Here is a 20,771-nt window from a genome sequence, read left to right as displayed (position 1 = left end):
CTCTGAAACACAAAAGCTGTGCACTGATCTATTTACAGCCAACTATACTATTTGTTGTTTTGTTTCCCTTAACACTCAATTAACTCCCAATGAAAAAAAAATTGTGTTTCTTTAGGTAGAGATTTGTCCAGAGGAAAACAGTTGTACATTTTTCTCACATCTTTTCTTTCACTACCTCTAAATCGTCTTCCTCTTTTCTGCTCTTCTCCAGAGAAAGCTGCTAGCCATCTACCTCCACAATGATGACAGTGTCCTCAGCAACGTCTTCTGCTCCCAAATGATGTGCGCAGACTCCATTGTCTCCTACCTGAGCCAGAACTTCATCACATGGGCCTGGGATGTCACTAAAGAAGCTAACAAAGCCAGGTACCACAGGAAATCACATTTTTGAGTGGCTTGCCAGGCATAGAGCTACAAGATTTATCAGTTATATCATGTTGTATTTTGTTCCATTATCTCTTTGTATCTCGCTGCCTTTACTCAATTTTGCAGTTGTAGTAGGAATAAAGACAAAACTTTTAGTTCAACACATTCTTTTGTTTACTGATTGTATGATATCACTTAAATTACTTTTGAGATTAATCATTTCTCACCCTAAACATGTTGGACTGATCAAATACAACTATAATGCTTAGACTTTGTTCTTATATTTAGTTACATCAATGATTACCTATATCTCAAATTGCAATGACATGGGTTCTGTCTTAAAGATGATTCTAGTGTTATTTCCTGGTCTCTGAGTCTCATCCTAAATCTTATGAGAAAACATTTTTTATTGTGTTTTTACAGACACACTTGCACACTGAGTTGGAGCGTCTGCTTTATAGTGGAAAAGAAAAGCAAAAAACCCCAACATGAATCCCACTATCCCTCCCGACAACCCATGTATGAGAAAACCGTTTTGATAATCAATTATGACCAAAACTATAAGATCCAGGTTGTTTGCCCTTAAATTATTTTTTTCTCATAGATACTGTCACCTATCAGAATCTTATTGTGCTTAGTATTGCATTTTGCCAACAGAAAAAGTTAAAGTGGAGCAATAACCGAACCTCTAAGCGCCGGCTGCATACTTAATCCTTATGTTTTATTTATATGTGACTTACTGTCTGGAGGAGTGGGCTGTTTGCATACTGAGTTGTATCTAATAAAGAGGATACTGAATGTATTTCAGTAGGAGAGCAGTTTGATTGTGTACAGAGGGCTCTGAAACTGCCAGAAAACGGAAGCTGTTACTATCTTCTTCTAGTACTAGTAATGTAGTTTTAACTGGTATTCAGCCTCACCCTGTCATTTACAATGTTATAGGTTTAAAAAAAAAAAAATATTTTTAGCCCCTAAAGACTGATGATGAGATCTGTGTTTTGTCATTTCTGCGTGAACAGCGAGCTTTTAGAACATGATCTAAAATGTTAGTGTGGACGGAACCCCATTTGACACATAAACAGCGTTTTCAAACCTATTCGCATTTGTGTGGACATGTCCTTAATTGCTGGCATTCAGCTCTCACTCCATTGCTCACACCCTGTATCTCTGTCTTCTCATTCTCTCTTCTACTTCATTCTCTTTTCGAAGCTCGGAGGTTGCATGCTAACAAAAGGCGTTGTGTTTGCATGGTGAGGCCCCTGAGTGGGCAATCTTGACTAAGCTGTCTGAATAGAGGGTCAGTGGGAGACGAAAGACTCCCTTAGAGTCCAAACATCTCTATCTCTCCATTTATGCTCAAAGTTTTGGTGCGGCTCCAGCAGTTTGTGTTGGTAACTGGCAAGTCTATGTGACACCTGTTTATTATGCTGGTCCTGCTAATAAGATGGATTTTTTTTTTATCTGGATTGTACATTTTATTGAACATTTTTTGAAATTAAGTTGACAGGGTTGAGCTGTGGAGGTAGAGGAGAACCTACTAAGGGTTTGCTTGGGTTTGCTCATTACCATTATGTCCAGGGTTCTCTCCGACTTCTCCTCATCTTTCTGCGACATCTTTTCCTCCCTGTTCCTTCCGTCTTTCTTTATTTCCCTTCTCTTAATTCCACTACCTCAACCCTCTCCCTTTCCCCAGAACCTCCAGAGTTAAGCCTGCCCTCTGGTAGCAGCCATTTAAGAAAGACTCGCACCCTGACCTCACCCCTCCATTATTTCTTTTATGGAAATTCCCTCCTTCCTTCATTCCACTCTCCTTTCTCTCCCATTGGCCTCCTTTGCTTTTTGCCCCAGCTGAGCCTTTTTATTGCACATTAAAAGGCAGGCAACATCTGGAGCTTTTCATCACACACAGCTAGCCACAGCTTTGCTGCTAACGCATGCATGCACTTGTGCACACTTGCTCACTCACACGCACGCTGCTTCTCTGCATTCTCACGCTCTCTGGTTGATCCAAAGTGACTGGTGATTGGCATCAATCACACAGGCTGTTGAAAAGGTATCACGCGTGCATGCGTGCATGTGTGTATGTTGAACCTGCTGATATTGGAATGTGCCTGTTGCTTAGTTCTCTGTATTCTCACAGGCCTACCAGTTTAATGATTAATTATGCATAAATGCAGGTTTTCTGATTGGATGCCAGTGTAATTGTCACCCATGGGAAGTTAATCGGATATTTTGTACAGGCGCTGTACTGTTATTGCACATTACAAATATACAAAACTCTAAGCAGATAAACAAACAGAAAGCAGAGCATTTTATCAGTGTGGGTCCTGCTTCCTCAAATCTATTACACGGTTCGTTCCATGCTAACATCTGTAGCCTACAAGAAATTCTAAAAAGTAAGTGACTTTATTGTCTTGCTAATTTCATTTGTAGAGATTTGGACTGTCAACAGCTTACAAGAGCCTCATATAATAATATGACAGTGTATTACGACCAAGAAACACAGGTGTTCATATCACTGTTAATGACCTTTGGGCGTTAAGTTGGTGTCTTAACCGTGAAGAGCTCAAACCAACATGCAAACCTGTTCTGTACGCTTGACATCTCCTCTTGACATCCTCCTACCTGAAAGCATAACTGGTTGAGAAGGAGAACAAAATGTAATTTTCAAATCAAAACATGTCCATGTTTGCTCTGAAACAAAGTGTGCATGACACAGTGAGCAATTAAAGCATCCGGTTTCTCATACATACTCCTGTACAGGTGGCTGGCAACAATATTCCCTGCAGTGCTACTGTGCTGTCTGACTCATCCGCTGCTCAGTGGAGCAAATATCAGGTCTTACCAGTCAACTTGCATCTTCACGCACCACTTTGATGTGAAGAGATTTAATGTGACAGTCCAGGGAAACTAACTATTTTAGCTGTCTGGATGTGCAGTGAGAGTTGGAGATTGGATTGGTGACAAATTAGAAGCTGTCAGTCACATTAATCATCAGAGCCTTAAACTCACGTTAGCTGCAAGGCCCATGCAGGTGTTTCCTCTACATTTTTGTGTCCCTGAAGGATTTTAAATGCCACAGGTCTGGTATAGACTAGGCTACATTCTTTACCATGTTATGTTATGGCTGGTTGAGACTGTGCTGAACTGTTCACCTCTGTTCCTGCAGTAGCTTGACTTCCTCCTGCCCTCAGTGATGTGTCCATACTTGTTCTATAGGTGGATTGATAAATGCTTTATATCCTGGTTATAGCATTTCTGTCATTCTTATTTACAGTGGATACATGCACAGGTTTAGGCTGTGTTTGTGTCGAGCAGTTTTTATGTTGTGATGATGATTATTCACTGTGGTGGACTGACTTCCTTAGTTTTGAGATGAAACCAAAGCATGTTGGCTTGTGTTTGGTAGGAGATTTAAGATTGGGTTACCCTTTAAGTTAGTCTCCATTGTTCCCTGGCCTTTCATTACAGGTTAGAGTTTCCCTGTGGGCTATTGTTATGATCGGCCTGGGTTAAGGTCTGAACAGGGGCAAATGTCCAGACAAAATGATCAGTAAGATTTAGGGTACCCAACTTCTCCATCGTAAGACATGGGCCACTCAAAGTTCCACGATTTGAAAAGTTTTTTACTCATACTGTGTTCCTAAAACATCTTAAATTCAGTTGTGCTTTGAGCTCACAGTTTGGAGCTTTCACTTCTTTCACCTTCAATCATCTATATTATCAGCGTGTACTGGTACGGTTATTACTTTTATAAAAAAAAAGCACCACAATGAGCTTTAGAAATATATTTCATAGTTTGAGAAGTCTGCAAGTAGCTCCCTTCGCTTTGGCTTCATGTTTTAATGAGTCACACCCCCTCTCAGAAAGCCCTCCTTCCATCTATCTTCTTCTGACCCGCTGTCCCTCCATCCATTCCATTACTTCTCTATTTTACCAGCCAGTTATTAAAGTAGATCTTATTAAAAGGCGAGAGAAAAAGCTAATCTATATTTGCATTCAGTCTATAGCAATTCATTAATATTATGACATTTACAGGGAGCGTGGAGGGGCCCCGGTTGCCTGCTACCCTTTTCCCTTTCTGAAATGTTAATTTAAAAAGTTCTGTCTTTGTAATGGAATAAGAAATCCTCTCTTGCCCTATCAATTCTGGGTGTCTGGTGAGGAATACTAATTCATCTACGGTTCCAATTGAGATAGCATGTCACTCTGATGGGATAAGAAAATGCAGAATTGGTTTTAAAGTACTTAATGCCATGAGTTGTGTGTATTTTTCTTTTCTGCTGCAGTTTGAAATGCGGGAGTATATGACTCCTTTTCCATATGTTGTAAAAATGTTTGTTCATGCATATGTATGCATGTGTCTGCTTTATGATCTATGCACTTTTTGTGAAAGACAGGTTCTGTAATATGCAGTTAGTACCAAGAAAAACCATCAATAGAATAGATTAAAAAGATTAATTTAAATTTCATTATTTCTTTGTCCTCCAGACTACTCACTATGTGTACAAGGCACTTTGGCAGTGTGGTGACACAGACTATACGGACATACAAGACTGACCAGTTCCCCCTGCTCCTTATAGTCATGGGCAAACGCACATCCAATGAAGTTCTTAATGTTATTCAAGGTAAGATATATAGATACATTTGTCTTTAATTCATGTAAAAATACAACGATTGAATTATGCTGTTTTATCTTCAGGCAATACAACAGTGGACGAGCTGATGATGAGGTTAATGGGGGCAATGGAGATCTTCACAGCACAACAACAAGAGGACATCAAAGATGAGGTAAGGTTATCTACAATCAGGGGCTACAACTGCATCAAAGTGTAAACTTCCAGTTCTTAAACATCTATACAGTGCTTTGGATTACTTAGAAAAGTAAGTCACACATGAAATGCAAACCTGAGGTTATCTAGACATTACCCAGCGGAGCTGTATGTGAAAATGCAAATGTCTGGTTGGAGCTGGACATTAGATGAAATTTACCCTGCCAACTCCCTTGCAGACAAGTCTGTGCAATGTCTAGTTGAGCCCATGTGTGAATACAGCAGCTCATTGTGAGGAGTATTCACAGCGAGCGAGTGGGCGTGGCGATTACGTTTTTATCATGCGGCTCAATGGAATTGGAAAAAAACAAACATCCGATGGTGAAGAAGAAGGGTAATTTAAATGAAGACGGCAGCGAAAATGTCGGTAACTTCTGTTGATAAGTGCCAATCCTGAAATTGTCCGACACATACAAAGACTTGCAAGAGTCTCTGGTGTTAAAGAGTGTGTTCAAGAGCGCCATGTCACCCCTCACCTAAACGAAAGAGTATTTCCAAGCAAGAATGCATCTGATGTGGACAGTCTCCTGTTTTGTTCTGCTATACGTGTGTGTCATATGAGAAAGTGGCTTGCTCATGCGTGATGTAACGTCTCTCCTTTTCTCTGCTTTCCTTATCTACCCTGCTTATCTTCATATTGATGACTTCATTGGTTCGGGTGTATTTGAAACCTGCAGTAACATTTTAAACTATCTTTACCTTCATTTTCTCGATTTAGCCTATAAATATAGTCACATTCAAAGGCCTTGATAGGACCGTTGAGCCAGTCTTTTGCATCCTGCTTAAGAGATAATTTGCAACACGTTGAGACAGATCAGATGGCATTGTTAAACTGTAGCATTCTTGTAATGACGAGCAGAGAATACTTAGCCATTTCACCTCATTCCCCTTTAGTTCTAGTTTAATGTGCCGACTACAATCTTTGGTTTTTGAATAGGTACAAGACTCAGACTTGTCTCCCGTTCACTCCAGTGTATAGGCAACACTGTGTTGCTCTGTGTCTGTCGACTGCCTCTTTTACTCCATGGACAAACACCATTGAGGGATACACTCCACACAATTACTGTGAGTGAGGGAACAGTGGTGGGAGTCTTTTCATGTCATAAACAGGAATCTGGGACAGTATTGCAGGAAGGTCCCTTCACTGTCAAAGACTTTCACCTGACCCTCTTAACCATTTACTGATGTGTTTACTCAGTGACATCAAACAAGAGATCAATGACACACTGTGTTTTGTCCAGGCAGATTTTCAGTCTGCCTAAGCTCTGTTTTTCTCTTTCATTTTTAATAATTTATGGTAAGAGGTTTAGGAAATAGTAACAATATATAATAGTGTCTTTGTAGACTAATAAGTATGATTAAATGTTTTTTTTAATAAGATATAAAGAGATTCATGTAGTTAAGATTGATTGCTATCATAATAAGAGCCTCTTCTACCTATGTATCACACATACAGATTTGAAAAGGGACAGTGCAAATCAATGTTTTGGCATGTGCAGTGCATCTTAAGTGAAATCTTATTCCCACACTCCTGTCAGCCTCTCACTAACATTGTTGTGCCTTTTTTCTTAACTACTGTATCCATAGATGACAGATGTCACACCATATTAAGCTTTTAACAGTTAAACAGTCATTCAACCAAATACACTCTCCAAACAACAATGCTAATGTAATAGTCACAGCATTTCAGTTATGGGAACACTGGTTGTCACACACACACCCTGAGGGTTAGACTTCCTCAGGTGGGTTATTATGTACTGAGTGACAGCTTTCCCTTTGTGTTGCTATTATTGCTACAATTATCTGGCTTCATTTTGGATTTGTCAATCTTCAAATGATCTTCTATGACAAGAAGCAACAAGAGGTATTCAGAGTATGTATATGTGTCAGATCTGACTCTTGAATCACAAAGTGTATCGTAGGCTCACACTTAAGACAGAGTACCATTAGTTATTGTCTATGCAATACCTGAGTACAGATACCAAAATAGTACTTTCCTCTGTACCTTATTTTGTTAAATATAAGCATCTTTTACTACAAGTTTTACCTGAGGGATTATTTCCGGACTGTTTTACAAAGGTGAGAAATCGCCTTAATGACAATCGCCGGAATAATTACTGAAATGGCGTATTAGGACAGGACTTAAACCTCAGGTCAAATTGACCTTACCCCACTTTTCCACATTAAACTAATTCCATCTGAATAGGGTTTATGCCACCTTTCACCACTTGATAGTTTCTGATAATATGTTATAGACACATTTAAGGCACAGTCCCTCCTCTTTCAGTGGACGACCATAGGACAATATTTTGGAAAAATTATGTTTGGTAGTGAACAAGGAGAAATAGAATTGGACGGAAAAGATTTTTAGTTTATTCCTGTTTGAATTGTGCCATAAATTACACATGGAATTTTTGTCATTTAAAAAAAAAAATCTGTTGAAGTATAAGACTTTGAAAATGGGTATTTAGAAACACACCCCAAAATTGCATAAGTGATGTCTCGCCAAAGATAGGGTTTGTTTCGTACTGGGATGTACTCACACGTGCAACAGGTCTTGCTTGTTCTTTTACTTCTCGGATGATAAAAAGACACTGGATAAATCCTCCATGGATAAAAACACATCAAGTAAGATAATATTACATATGTGCCTAGACCATAGCTAAGTTAGCTAGCTAGCTAGCTAGCTAGCAAGCAAGGATGAAGTTCACTGCGAGGCGAAAGTAGAGTAGTTTCCATGGATCCCAGAATGGCGCCTATTCAGTTCAATGAGAATTACTCAGTTCCCGCTCGGCTCATAGAAGTCACATTGTGATAACTCTACAGGTTTTTATTATCGCTTTTCTCGGCTAGAGGAATGTTTTACAAATATAAAATCTTAATGGGTTAAAAATACATGTTAGAAAGACTCATAATCAACCTGGTTTGCATTGGCCTTAAGGTATGCTGTCATCAGTTTAACATATGTCGCGTTTACAATTGTGGCCTATGTAGAAGATGCTTCTTGGGCTTTTTCATTGCAGTGGCTACTGGAAAAAATGTCTGCAAGGCTGAGCGGCGGCGTCCTATTCAGTCGTAATAATACATTCATGTCGGTTTTGCGCAAAGCTAAACAGTTTTTTAAATTGATGAACTTAATTCGTGTAATTTATGGCGAAATTCAAATGGGATAAAAAACAACAACCAATTTGTCACTCACCGTTGATTACGATACATATTTTTTCCAAAATATGGGGAAACCAGAATGGGCTCTCATCTCTCTATTGACAGTCAACGCCCAGCCCTATTCACACTGGAAGACATAGTTATTTAGTAATATTATTTAATATTGAAACTATATTTAAAGCGGTTTAAACATACAGTAGTGGAATACGTGCCCCATCTTTTGTTGTACAAAATAATTCTCTTTCATTATTTTGTTATCATCACTTATTTTATAATAATTCCAACAACTGTCTTGAGATCTGTCAGAGAAATAAGAATCTGATTAACCATGGCATAAGAGTTTAGTAAAGCTGCTCTGAAAGGTATTAAACTGTGATAATTACCCTGGCATGGCCTGCCAGAAGGAAATGGCTTGTAAAAATGTCAAAAAGGTGTAGAGAGAATAGGTGATGATGGGTATTCATGAGTAGTACCAATAACCACAGGATTTTAGTATATCCTGTATCTGACAGGACCTATCCCATCTTCAAGGTGAAGTCAGCCTTGACACTGAGATAAAACCATCTTCACTGTAGCAGGTCTGAAGCGTTGGTGAATCTACTTCTCTCCATAGCTCTGTTCCCTCTTTCTTTTTCTCCTTTTTTCACCTCACTCTTCAAAGAGAAACTCAGACACAAACACAGACGTCCACTCAAACCAGACATTCCAATTTGACAGTGACTTTTGTGTCTGTCTGGAAATGGAGCAGCTGGACGGCCACATTGTGCCTTCAACCAACCTTACTGACTCTCCAGTCATTCCTATGGTTGTCTGTGTTTTAACTTAGTAGTTAGTAACAGACTGACGACTCACTGCTTTTCCCTGATTTGGGGATTTTGTGGTCCGCATCTGTCTGTATCTCAAGATATTTTCAGTTCAGATCATTTCACATCAGATCATTTCACATCCATTTCACATGGAGAGCAGCCAAAACTAACCAATGTTCGTTTATGGTCAAGGGCACCAAACATGCATATCTTTTGATATTGGAGGAAACTAATGCACCAAAGGGAGATATAACCCAATCAGGCACAGAAAGGACTGGCGCCGATATTTATTCTGGACCTTCTTGCTGTGAAGTGACAGTGAGCCTCTGAGCCACAGTGCTGCTCAAATAACCCCCTTGGTTCCAAAATTAAAAACAGCAACAACAAAAAAAAATGCTGTTGCAACACTTTTTTGTTGTGAGAGCAAACATAAATGTTTGACAGCTTGCATTTCTGACATCTGACCACTAAAATAGCACTTTATTAGCCCCACTATAAGGCAGCACATGTCTAGCCAAGTTGAAAAGTAGCCAGGATATAGATGTGGAAAATCTGTTTCTTTTTTCCACCAAAGATTTGGTCTTTAAAATCACATTGTGTTTGAGCAGACACATGGTAGATTAACGCTTCACATCATGCCTCTCATGCGCACAAGGTCATTCAAGGCAGCTGGTGCATTTGAAAACACATAACAGTACAAAATGAGTATCAAACATGAACTACTGAGCGACTTGTTTGCGTGACTCAGGGCCAATCTATTGAAGGTGGCCACTTTTGATGCCTTTGTCCCTCTCTACCATTCTTTTACAGTTTCCTTTCAATGTTCATCTATTATGCGAGCCAAAAGCACAAATGTATCCTTTGCATTTTCTGATTGAATGCAACAATACGCACTGTCCTTTTGCTTAGCCACTGCTTAGCTGCACAGTAGCCCTCTGATCATCACAATAAGCTTACTTTGCCATATCCGGGCTGACACACAGCATGGGCCTTCAGAAAATAGAAAACTAATGGCTGTGCACTGTTAACACAATGGACACTTGTATTTAGTCCCAGTCTCTATAAAACACTTTGTAGCCACAGCAGGTAGAAAGAGAAGGGCCGCCTGTCCCCTTCCCTCTGTACAAACAGGAAGAGAGAGGCAGAGTGAATGAAAGAGAAAGGGACGGTGAAACTGAGATGAGGAACATAAAAGAGGCTCACGGTCTGGTAAATGACAGCCCGGTCACAATGAATCCCCCTCTGGTGCTACTCTTTCATACCTGGTGTTTGTACGTAACCACACTTGACATGCTGCATTTTCTTTCACTTGGTTCTCTCTGGCTCCCACACCCGGTACCTCAGCTTAGATGTTTTGTTCTTTTATTATGTTGTTAGTTAATGGACCCAACTTTCTTTCACCCTCTCTCTATCCAGGACGAGCGTGAGGCAAGAGAGACGGTGAAGAGAGAACAGGATGAGGCCTACCGTGTGTCTTTAGAGGCTGACCGTAAAAAGGTATCTTTTTTTTTTTTTTTTATAACAAATGAAACAGATTGTCTGCACTCTGATTTAGTTGTGTTATACTAGACAGTAACTATACATCATATACGGTTTTAACCAAAAAAACATAAGCACGACTAGGATTTTACTTTATTTTTCTTAAATGGACATCACTTCTGTTTTTTTGTTGTTGTTTTTTTTACTATTTTGTGTTGCTTATAAAACAATTATTATAGAGTTGCAGCTTTTGTTTTTAGGGATTAATGAATACATTGACCCAGGACTAAGATTTTAAGAAAATTAAGAAATACTCTATTAACCAAACAAAAGCATTTATTTCTGGAATTGAAAACTGATATGTACAGACAGAATGGGGTAAAAAAAGTGATTAAAGCATGTAAACATGTTCTAGTAGAAATCCAACTATGAACCTGAAAATGACCATAATATATCCCATTTAAGTCCTTTTGTCAAGTATAAATATCACTTGTTCCAGCTTTTAAAAATGTGAGGATTTCCTACTCTTCTCAGACGTTGTGTCATGATTTAAGCTTGTACTGTATTAGATTTAGATACTTAAATGTCTAAATAACTAAATTACTTTGATCTCTAATTAAATATCAGTGACAATTAGTTAGAGGAAACGTGACAACCCGTGGGGAGCATAGTAACAGTCTTCAGCATTGCATGTTACATTTTGATTCTGCCGTCGCATCCCATTTGATTCAATTCATTTCTCTTTTTTCAGAGAGAAGTCCAAGAGAGAGAAGAGGCCGAGCAGGTTCGCCTGGAACGGATGAAAAAGGAACAGGAGGAGGAGAAGGAGGTGAGAAGAACAGCCATACACTCATCATGCAAATTACCCAAATTAATATTCCATCTTGATCAGTGCAAGGCTGAACAGTGATATGCTTTGCCAGCGTACAATGATTGTGCCATCGTGCTGTCGTTTTTCATCTGTCTTGCTCTCACTTCACAATAATGAGTCAATTAGATTGTGGTTTAGGTGAAGGCTGCCAGTCATTGAAGCGTGTGTTGTGTGGGTGAACAGACGTACAACCATTTCAGAAGAATTAAATATCCTAATTACAGTGAGTCACGTCCCTGTTAATGTCACCTTTCATGCACACAGTTATTGTTCTATTTGACTGCTTTACATTGGTATAGCACAAAGCCTCATATTGAAACCCAAGTGAACAAAAGACTGAGGCAATTCATGCAAACAGGCTTGTGCACAAACATACACACAACCTAAGCAAACACACATATTCACTTGAAAACAATTATTGTATGTGAAGGGGCAAACACGCACACTGTCACGCATGCTGGAAAAACAATAATTGTCTGTGAGGATGGCACCAATGTTGTAATACGGTCTATAGTAATACAGTGTAGTCCCACTGATTGTTGTTTACTCAACAGCAGAGAGCCTCTGGGCACTGAGAGGTATTGGGTGACCCGGCTTGCTCAGGTGATTTGTCACTTAAGTTAAACAGACAACAACAAAAGAGCCCCAGGTCGGGCCTTCTTAATTATATCACTGTAGTCCACTAACCAAACTGCGTCTGCATGCTTGTGTATTTTAAACAACAATAGCCACTATAGCCTTGTGTTACCTACTTCCTACTTCTCTGCCCAAGCTCAATGGTTTCCATGGCGTCTCCCGTGCTAACATACTAGCGTTGTGCTTGTGCTACAGTCTAGATATTCATAAATAAGAGAGTCAACAACAGCTGCTAGACACAGACAATGGCTACTTAAGTTTCTTAAACTGTTAAGCAGGACCTAAATTGATCTAAAATGGCAAATTGGTGGCCTTTTGTTTCATCACATCAACATACAGCATTTTATTTTGTGTACCTCTAGTTCTGATGATCTTAGGTCCAAAATATACTGACAGAAAAACACTGAAACACCATTAGGAACTGGCATTGGAAATTTTTCAGTTATGAGTTATTCTACTTATTGAGCGTTTCCTTTATTGCTGCATTTCATGCACGTTTTTGGATGGAAAAAGAATACAAACATGCTGAGCATGCATAGAGACCACAAGAGTTTAAATACCAGTGGGGCAAAAAATAAAAATAATTCACTAACTGCTTGTAGCAGCTTAAATCAGTTTCCATTTTCTACAATAGATAAAGTAGAAGGTCTTGTTAAGTAAAACAGAAGTGTCATTTACATATTATGTATATAAGTATAGAGATACTGCTCTTCATCTAAACAGTCCACAGTGGCATCTGCTTCTTTTACCTTTCTTGACTTATGTTTCCACTTACCCTATACAGACTTCTAATATCCTTAAATATATTAGATTTAGGACTGCCAGGATTCATTGTTTTACCATAATATTAACACATCATAAATCTTCAGTGTTGTTTTGCTCTAACTCTTCAAGCTGAGAGGGTCAAGCCTGTTTAAGTTGTTTTTACCTCTGAAGTGAAGATATTTTTGTTGTTTATAGTTTTCAGTTGAGTCTTATGAGGTACTAACCTAATAGTGTATATGACAGAAACTGCAGACATAACAAAAACATAATTTGCCACATGAGAGCTAACAATGCTAGTGGGAATGCTTTCTCTGTGCTTTTGTGCTTTTGTGCCTTTGTGCAAAGGAGAGTGAGATGAAAGTAGGAGCTGGTGAAGTGAGGAGGCCTGTGTAGGCTGACATTACTATTTACCTTCTTCAGGGGTCTTAGCATACAGTTGTGCGGCTGTCAGGTGCACCGCTCCCCCCACCTGTCATCTGTTTGCTTTCTGTGGTTAGCCGAGCGGAGGGGGAGAGGCACATAAATGGCGATTAGATGCTTCTGATTATTTGCGTGGAGCAGCCTGGGCCCCAGGCCAGACCAGATGTGTGTCCCGTGGTTTCTTTAAGGACGCTACCTCTACAAGTGTGTGTGTTTATGCTTGTGTCTGTGGTTGACTGCCTGTCTGCATTTGTATGTCCACCGCCACCACACACACACACTCCTGTCTATTATTTGTGTGTAAGTTTGTCCCCAGGGGCCCCTTTAACTCAGTCAGCATCAGCTCTTATACCTGAGGGAGCTGATGGCGGAGTGGCACGCGCGCTACCCTTCCCACCCAACACTAGAAGCTGCTAATGAGCTACTGTTGTACACTCTTATGAAATATAATTGCATTATGGTGTGTAAATAAAGCCGGGGCGTGTTGTCACAGCATATGCTCCCCGGCTGGCCAAACAGGAACAACAAGCTGGGGGGAGGGGGGGGGGGGGGGGGTAAGGGGCAAGAGACGAAAGAAGAGGAAGGCTCCAGGGAGCGGCTGAAGCACGGTTTTTGGAGCACAGGAGATCTGATTATCTCTACTGTGGAAGATGACATTTGTTGTTTGTCTTTGTGCTTTTAGAAACTTTAAAATAAGCCATCAGCTCTTATGAAACAAGACTTTAAACTGTCTTTGCTGGACACTATTCAACAGGCACAATCTCAGATTTCCCTAACGGACTGAGCAACAGCAAGAAAGCATGAAGCACCACGAGAACACTTGGCTGTTATTAACATACTGAAATACTACATGGCGACCTTGTGAGCTACACCAGGCTATAGGGAACAGGGTGAGACACAGGGCAACTAATTCAATAACATTCTCAGGACAAGAAGATCCTCTAATTAATGTGAGGCAACAGTTCTGCAATCAGACTCTGGGAGCGACTTCTTGGCTTGTCTTTCATAGTTGTTTGGATAGTGTGTCATCATCTTCGTAACTGCCAGTGTTACTGTTGAAGCTCTGGTTTAAATTTACTACAAACCGAGAGTCAGTGATATTTTTCTCTTATAGTTACACTTTATTGAATCTCAGATTTCTTTTCCTACATTTCCAGAGGACTTTTCGAACTAGCTTCCTTCCTCTCGTGCACGTAATCAATTGGTTTAAAGAATGTATCTGTAACCCTGTTTTAAATGTTCAATTTAATAAACAAACTAAATTGGAAGGTGTTTTAATCAGGAAGGGATTCATCCTCCCTTTGATGAATTATCTTTATTATTCTTAATAATAATTAATAATTATTTCTTAATAATAATTTTGGTATTCATCTAATAACTTTTTTATTTTTGCTCCCTGTCACAATATTTCTCATGCTGACAACAAACTGTCAAATTAAAAAATATAGAGAGACTATGTAATGCTAATAGGATGGAGAAAAGAATTGCAGCACCATTAATGACAGCTTCGTCCCACCAGCACCTGTATGTGAACATATCTGCCTTCATTCAGCACTGTGGATCGTTATTTTATCTAAAAAAAAAGGTTTATGCTTAAAGACAGTCTTTTTATTCCCTTGATTCATTTCCATGCATTAGTACTCAGAGAGTAGAGTATGCATCATTTTGTGAAGTGAGGAAAAACTGTCCTATTTCTAAGAGTTTTAGGAGTCATCTGCTTGTCAATGAGGAAGCCCATCTTCAATCAATTAGGCCTTTTTTCCTCTCTCAAATCTCAAATGAGTTGTTGCCATTTTGTCAATTGGCTGTTCTGACCAAAATACTGGATTTTCTTTACCTTTTCTTGCAGGCAATCCGCTTGTCATTGGAGCAGGCCCTACCGCCAGAACCCGACGAGGACGCAGGAGAGCAAATCAGCAAACTGCGGATCCGCACACCAAGTGGCGAATTTCTGGAAAGGCGTTTCCAGGGCAGCTGTAAGCTTCAGGTCCTCTTTGACTTTGTGGCGTCCAAAGGATACCCCTTTGAAGAGTTCAAGCTTCTCACCACCTTCCCTCGTAGAAATGTGAGTTGTAGACTTTACTCTTTAATGCACCTCTCACACATGCACTGCAAACCTGAACTTAGATGTTAGCCAGAAGAGCTGTATGTGGAAATGCAAAAGTCTGAATCAGTTGGACTGGACATTAAACAGAGTTTACCCTGCCCAGCTTCTTACTGCAAAGTCTGTGTAATGTTCAATTGAGCCCATGTGTGAATAAAACAGGTTATAGTACAGAAACTTTACAGTGGTTGTGTTGTGGGCATGTTGATAATGTTACTATAATAAAGTGAAACTGGATAAATACACACACACACGAGGGTGAAGGAGGAGGTTGATTTACACAAACAAAACTGCCATCAAAAATGTCTAACTAGAAAGACGACTTTCTGGTTATGTATGTCAAGTGAAAGTGCTGTAAAAGACACATAAAAGCTGTTCAATTCACAAGTGGAGAGGGAAAGAAATGAAGGGAGGGAAAGGAGTTGAGTTCATCCTCTTATCTCGGTCTTTCATAACAGTTCTCTGCCCACACAAACAAGTGCTAAATTCATCCTTACTGCAGAAGAGTAGCAGCAGGTTATGAAGTGCTCTTGGCCACAGCTAACATCTCTGCTGGAGAGATCCACAGCTGTAATTGGCTTTTCCATTTTGGGCTGAACCTCCAGGAAATGGCTGTGAGGAGATAGCAGCAGGAACAAGAGTTAAGAAGATGATTTAGTTCTTTACTTGCTCTTTATCATCATTGTTTTCCTTGTTTGTGTGCTGTAGCAGCACTAATGTGTTGCTGCTTTTGTTTACTTGTACCTGTGATGGAGAAAGTTAAGCCCACTGTTTATCCATCCTCCCGCGCACACATATTATTCAGTGAATATTAATTAGTATCAGTCCATTGTGAATACAGTACACTATGACTGTTAGGATACAGTTGTCAGCACTAACAGTAGTATTCTCTATGGCTCTTCTGCTGACGCCCTGCAGCACTCAGCCATCTACAACCAGTCATTAGTGGGCCTGGTCGCCGCACTCTGTGGTAGAGAGCTAATGAGCTCTGTTTTAACTAGCGGTTTAATTAGCCATGCTGCTGGAAACAAAAATGGGATTTTCATTAATCAAGAGAGGAGTGCATGTGGAGGGTTGGTTGTTGTAGTGTGTGTGCGTGTGTGTGCGTGTGTGTTCGTGTGCGTGTGTGTGCGTGTGCATGTGTGTAGGCTTGCCCAGGCAGTGTGCCATCGTAGTCTGTAGAGACAGCCAGGGCACAAACACCTCAAACTAACACACACATTAACGCGTAGCTCACACTCTTCATTTCGTCACAATCACACACTTCAACACATGCACAAATATTTTCAAGCAAACACATGCCCCGCTCACAACTTTGTCACTTAAAGGATTCACAGTTGTCTCTTTATAATCAAGAGTAAACATGTGTTTGAGACAGAGATAAAGATGTGTCTGCATCGCAGATGAAATTCCGGCAAAAACAGGATGGGAGGATTAAAGGGGTAGAGAAGCGAGGAGAGGATGGTGACTGAAGAACTAGTCGGAAAAGGGAAAAGGGAACAGAGAAGACAAAAGCTTAAACAAAGAAAAGATTTAATCAGAGAAACAGTCTGAAAGAGAAAAGGATAGAGAAGACAAGTAGGGAAGATATTAAAAAGAAGAAGATGGGAGATAATTCCAGAAAACAGAAAGGCGAGAGATTTGGGGAAAGAGAGGAGAGAAGCAGCTCAGTGGTAGTGCCAGTATGAGGCTGTGAACACAGGCCCCTGTCTAATCCTGCAGCTCTGTGTTGTAATTAAATGAGAGGGAGCATAGAAAGCCTCCATCCCGTCCAGACGCTCTCACTGTTGCTCTGCCAGGATCAGAGGATAGAGGATAGACCACTATTGCATTTGTAATACTGCACAACTGTTGAAACCTTCTTTCCCTTTTCTAGTTTTCAGCAGCTTTGTGCAGTGTCACTCTTTCTTTTGCTATTTCCCTCCTCGTCAGGCTGCTTTTTTTTGTTTCCAAGTTGTGTTGAATATTTTAGGCTAAAACTACTGCATTATGGACCATTATATAAGGGCTATATCGTGAATCAGCAGCAAAGGATTAATCCCATTTCTTCATTTCTATTACAATTTGAGATAAACCTTCAGAGCCAGATCAAGTCTTTAAATCAAGTTTTTTTTTTTTCACCGATAAGTGTCTATTAGTCTCCAATTTTTGGACTCAATCTCCTCCCCAACATTTGGTATCAGTGGCTTATCTCTTCAGCGCTACAGCAGGCCTTACACTGGCATCATTTGTACTAGGCTTAGCCGTGCTCAGGGAACTAACCCTTTCCCCGTTTCTATGACTGTCAGTGAGTTTGAAGAAGGAGGGGGAGACTTTTAGTGTTTCAGTTTTCTGCTTTCCATTCAAGAATTTCCTCCTTTTTCTTTGATACTTATTGGGCACAAACCACTGTTGAAAGGTCTTCTCCTTTCAAGTTGCGGTGAACATGTTTAGACTGCCGTTATAATATTCCGCAGTCGGCTCTTCCTGCCTGGTTGCTCATAGACACCCAAACACTGTCAAACCAGCATATTCGTTTTCACATTGATACTGTACTCTATTTCACCTTCTCTTAATCCTTCTTCCAGCTCTGTCAGTGAATGATTCTTAGACAAAACCTGAGATGCAGGACAAATAAACAATGGCACAGAAGAAGCGGTGCGTTGTACTGAAATAGATTTTACATCTGTTATACTGGTGTGTTTTGTTTTTCTTGTCCTGCTATCAAGAAAGAATCACATTCACAGGAAGCGCTACGATGGCTTATTTTAAAAGTAGTTTCACTCCAAGTTGTTTCCGCAGGACTGTTCTTATGATATTCTCTCCACATAACACACATCCACAGCTTCGTAGAGCTGCACGGCACTCATATATACAGGCTAGTATCGCCCTGATCTCTTCTCGAAAATGTGTTCTGCTTATTGTGACTTCACTTGGATGTGTAAGCTTCACTGTGCAGAATGATGTCAATGCTGAGCTTGACGCCAGAAGTCTGTTGAAGATGTGTACGTACGAGATGATTTCGTGAGATCACAACTAGTTTGAAAGCCAGTCGTGCTCCAGCATTTAACTTACACAAGTGAAATGTGGAAGCTCGAAACCTCCACTGCAAGTATGCTGAGAATGGACTTTTTAGTGAAGTAGGAGACCAGGTAAACACTAGTGCATATTCTTAGATTCTGGATTTTTCAAGGAGGGTTAAGGAGTAGATTTTAATACTTTTAATTAAGCAATTTTAGTTTTTGTGGAAAAACCAAAACAACACTATTTATTATTTAAAGCGGAGTATTTTTTACTTGTCCTAAAACATGTCCAGAGGGAATCTTTAGTGTTATAAGCTGAGTTTTACCCAAAGGATTTCAGCCCCCTCCTTACTTTCAGCCCTCTCCTTCTTCTTTTCCTTGTAGCTTTCCCTCCCTCTGTCTCCCTTTTCCCTCCTCTTTCCTTCTATTACTGCCTCTCTACCTCCCTGCTCAATTATACTTTTGTTTTGCTCTCCAGCCTTTGTGTCCTTGTCCATGTCCCTTCTGCCCCACCCCACCTCCCCATACCGCTCTGTTTTACCCTTAAACATTTTAAATATTTTTTAAAGCACAAACTATTTATTCTTATGTCTTTATTTTATCTTCTTTTCTCTTCTTCCCAACTCCCAGTTTTTTAGTTTACCCCCTCAGTCCTACCCCCCGTCCAGTTTGTGCGGTGCATTTCTCCCTTTGAAGTACCGTATTCTGGTCTGTTCTTTTCTGTTCACGCCCCGGCGCTACGTGCTGTCAACGCTCCTGGCAGCAGATAATGATCTCCCACTGCTTTTGTAATTGGCCAAATAAACACTTGACAACACTAGTTTAAAACAGACAAGTTATTTGGTTTTAATTAACATAGTAGGGCCTGTAATGGCTTCATTAAAAATGCGTTATTTCAGCTGCACGTTTGATTATGTTGGAAATGACATCTTGAGGGCCTGTGTTTATTTTCCCTTTCTTTTCTTTCACGGCTGAGCGCTGCATAGTGTCTCCTCCCCTGTTATCAGTGTGTTTTATTCATTTGAATCAAGTGACTTACAATTGTGGTATTTATTTTCAACTTTACGTTAAGTGCTTATTTTGTAGTTTTGACCATTGAATTCTGCTGTTTGATGATGCCTAATACATGTGGTTGATATTAGCTAATTATTTGATGTCATACAATTTTTCACAGGAAAATAAAGGCAAAATATCAAAGATTGCAGAGAAGCACCATCTGTCTTTTTAATTGGTTCCAGTTTTAATATTAGGCTTTCCAACGCTGAGCCTCCAGATATTGTATTAACTCCTTAGATTTTGCTTTTGTACGGTTCAGTTTTTATTCTGTTCACTTGTGTATTTTTAATTAACAACTGGAATACCTTTTATTTCCTCAGATGCTTGTTAGTCCTTAATTTCGCTGACTGATTTGATCTAAATTGGCTAATGAAAATTATATTGACTCGAGGTTAAAAACAAATGGCAAAGCAGAGAGCTAGATTGTGTCTGTCTTATGTATGTATGTATGCATGTATGTATGTATGTATGTATGTATGTATGTATGGCTGTGTAGGCACAGGAGGGAAGAAAATGGCTTAGGCAGAGCAGAGGAAAAACAACAGCTTTGTTTGTTGACAGATGCCTCCATGCTTATGGTCTGTTAATTGGATAACAATGTAAACAATCACCGATGGCGCCCGTCTCCTGTGTCAGTGTGGCATCTTGTTTCCCTACTTTCTTTTTCAGAGTCAGATGCTGCTCTCCCCCCATTGCCTCTCCCTGGTGCACTACGAGCACAAACTCTCATCCTGAATTCACTAGGAGCACATACATACACACACATACATGTCAACCACAGACACACGTCTGCGCACGCACACACGCACACACACACACACACACACACACCTGCTCCACCCCAAAGCCTCATTTACTCCTACCTGATGCTGTGGTGTCATAACAGCCTGTCGGGTTCATTAGCATGGCAGCCATTCTCGACGCACTGCTCCTGAGGTGGGAAAAGGAACAGCAGCAGCCCTGTTGGTCGTTTTCCCCACCGTTGGGATGGAATATGTTTGCAGCAAACAGACACACATTCATAAAGACACACACACACACCATTTTACCTCTCTTCTTGGCATCTCGCTTCCTGCTGTGCTGTGAGGCAGCTGACGAGGTGAGGTGCATAAGGCTGATGTGGTAACCCCTCCCTGCCCACACCGGGCTTCCAGAGACCCCGCTGAAAAGTCAAGTGTCTAAATGACACGTTGAAATGAGGACAGGGAGATGAAAGACTTGGAGTCAAAGACCGCCGACGTGCACATGGTGTGACATTTCCAAACACCC

The 20,771-nt window shown here is 40.2% G+C and overlaps 1 protein-coding gene across 1 annotated transcript in view; it reads left to right on the top strand.

The window, feature by feature from the left end:
- faf1 (Fas (TNFRSF6) associated factor 1) overlaps positions 1–20,771 on the top strand; it is a 62,306-nt gene that overhangs the window by 39,118 nt on the left and 2,417 nt on the right. Inside the window, exons 13-18 of the mRNA XM_083940322.1 lie at positions 212–366; positions 4,858–4,994; positions 5,069–5,157; positions 10,586–10,666; positions 11,400–11,477; positions 15,190–15,405. Coding sequence (XP_083796448.1) covers positions 212–366; positions 4,858–4,994; positions 5,069–5,157; positions 10,586–10,666; positions 11,400–11,477; positions 15,190–15,405 — 756 coding nt within the window. The remainder of the gene's footprint in view (positions 1–211; positions 367–4,857; positions 4,995–5,068; positions 5,158–10,585; positions 10,667–11,399; positions 11,478–15,189; positions 15,406–20,771) is intronic.

Source organism: Echiichthys vipera, assembly GCF_963691815.1.
Source record: "Echiichthys vipera genome assembly, chromosome: 3".
Taxonomy (NCBI): Eukaryota; Metazoa; Chordata; class Actinopteri; order Perciformes; family Trachinidae; genus Echiichthys; species Echiichthys vipera.
Note: the sequence above shows the minus strand (reverse complement) of the source record. Positions and strands in the feature narration are given on the sequence as shown.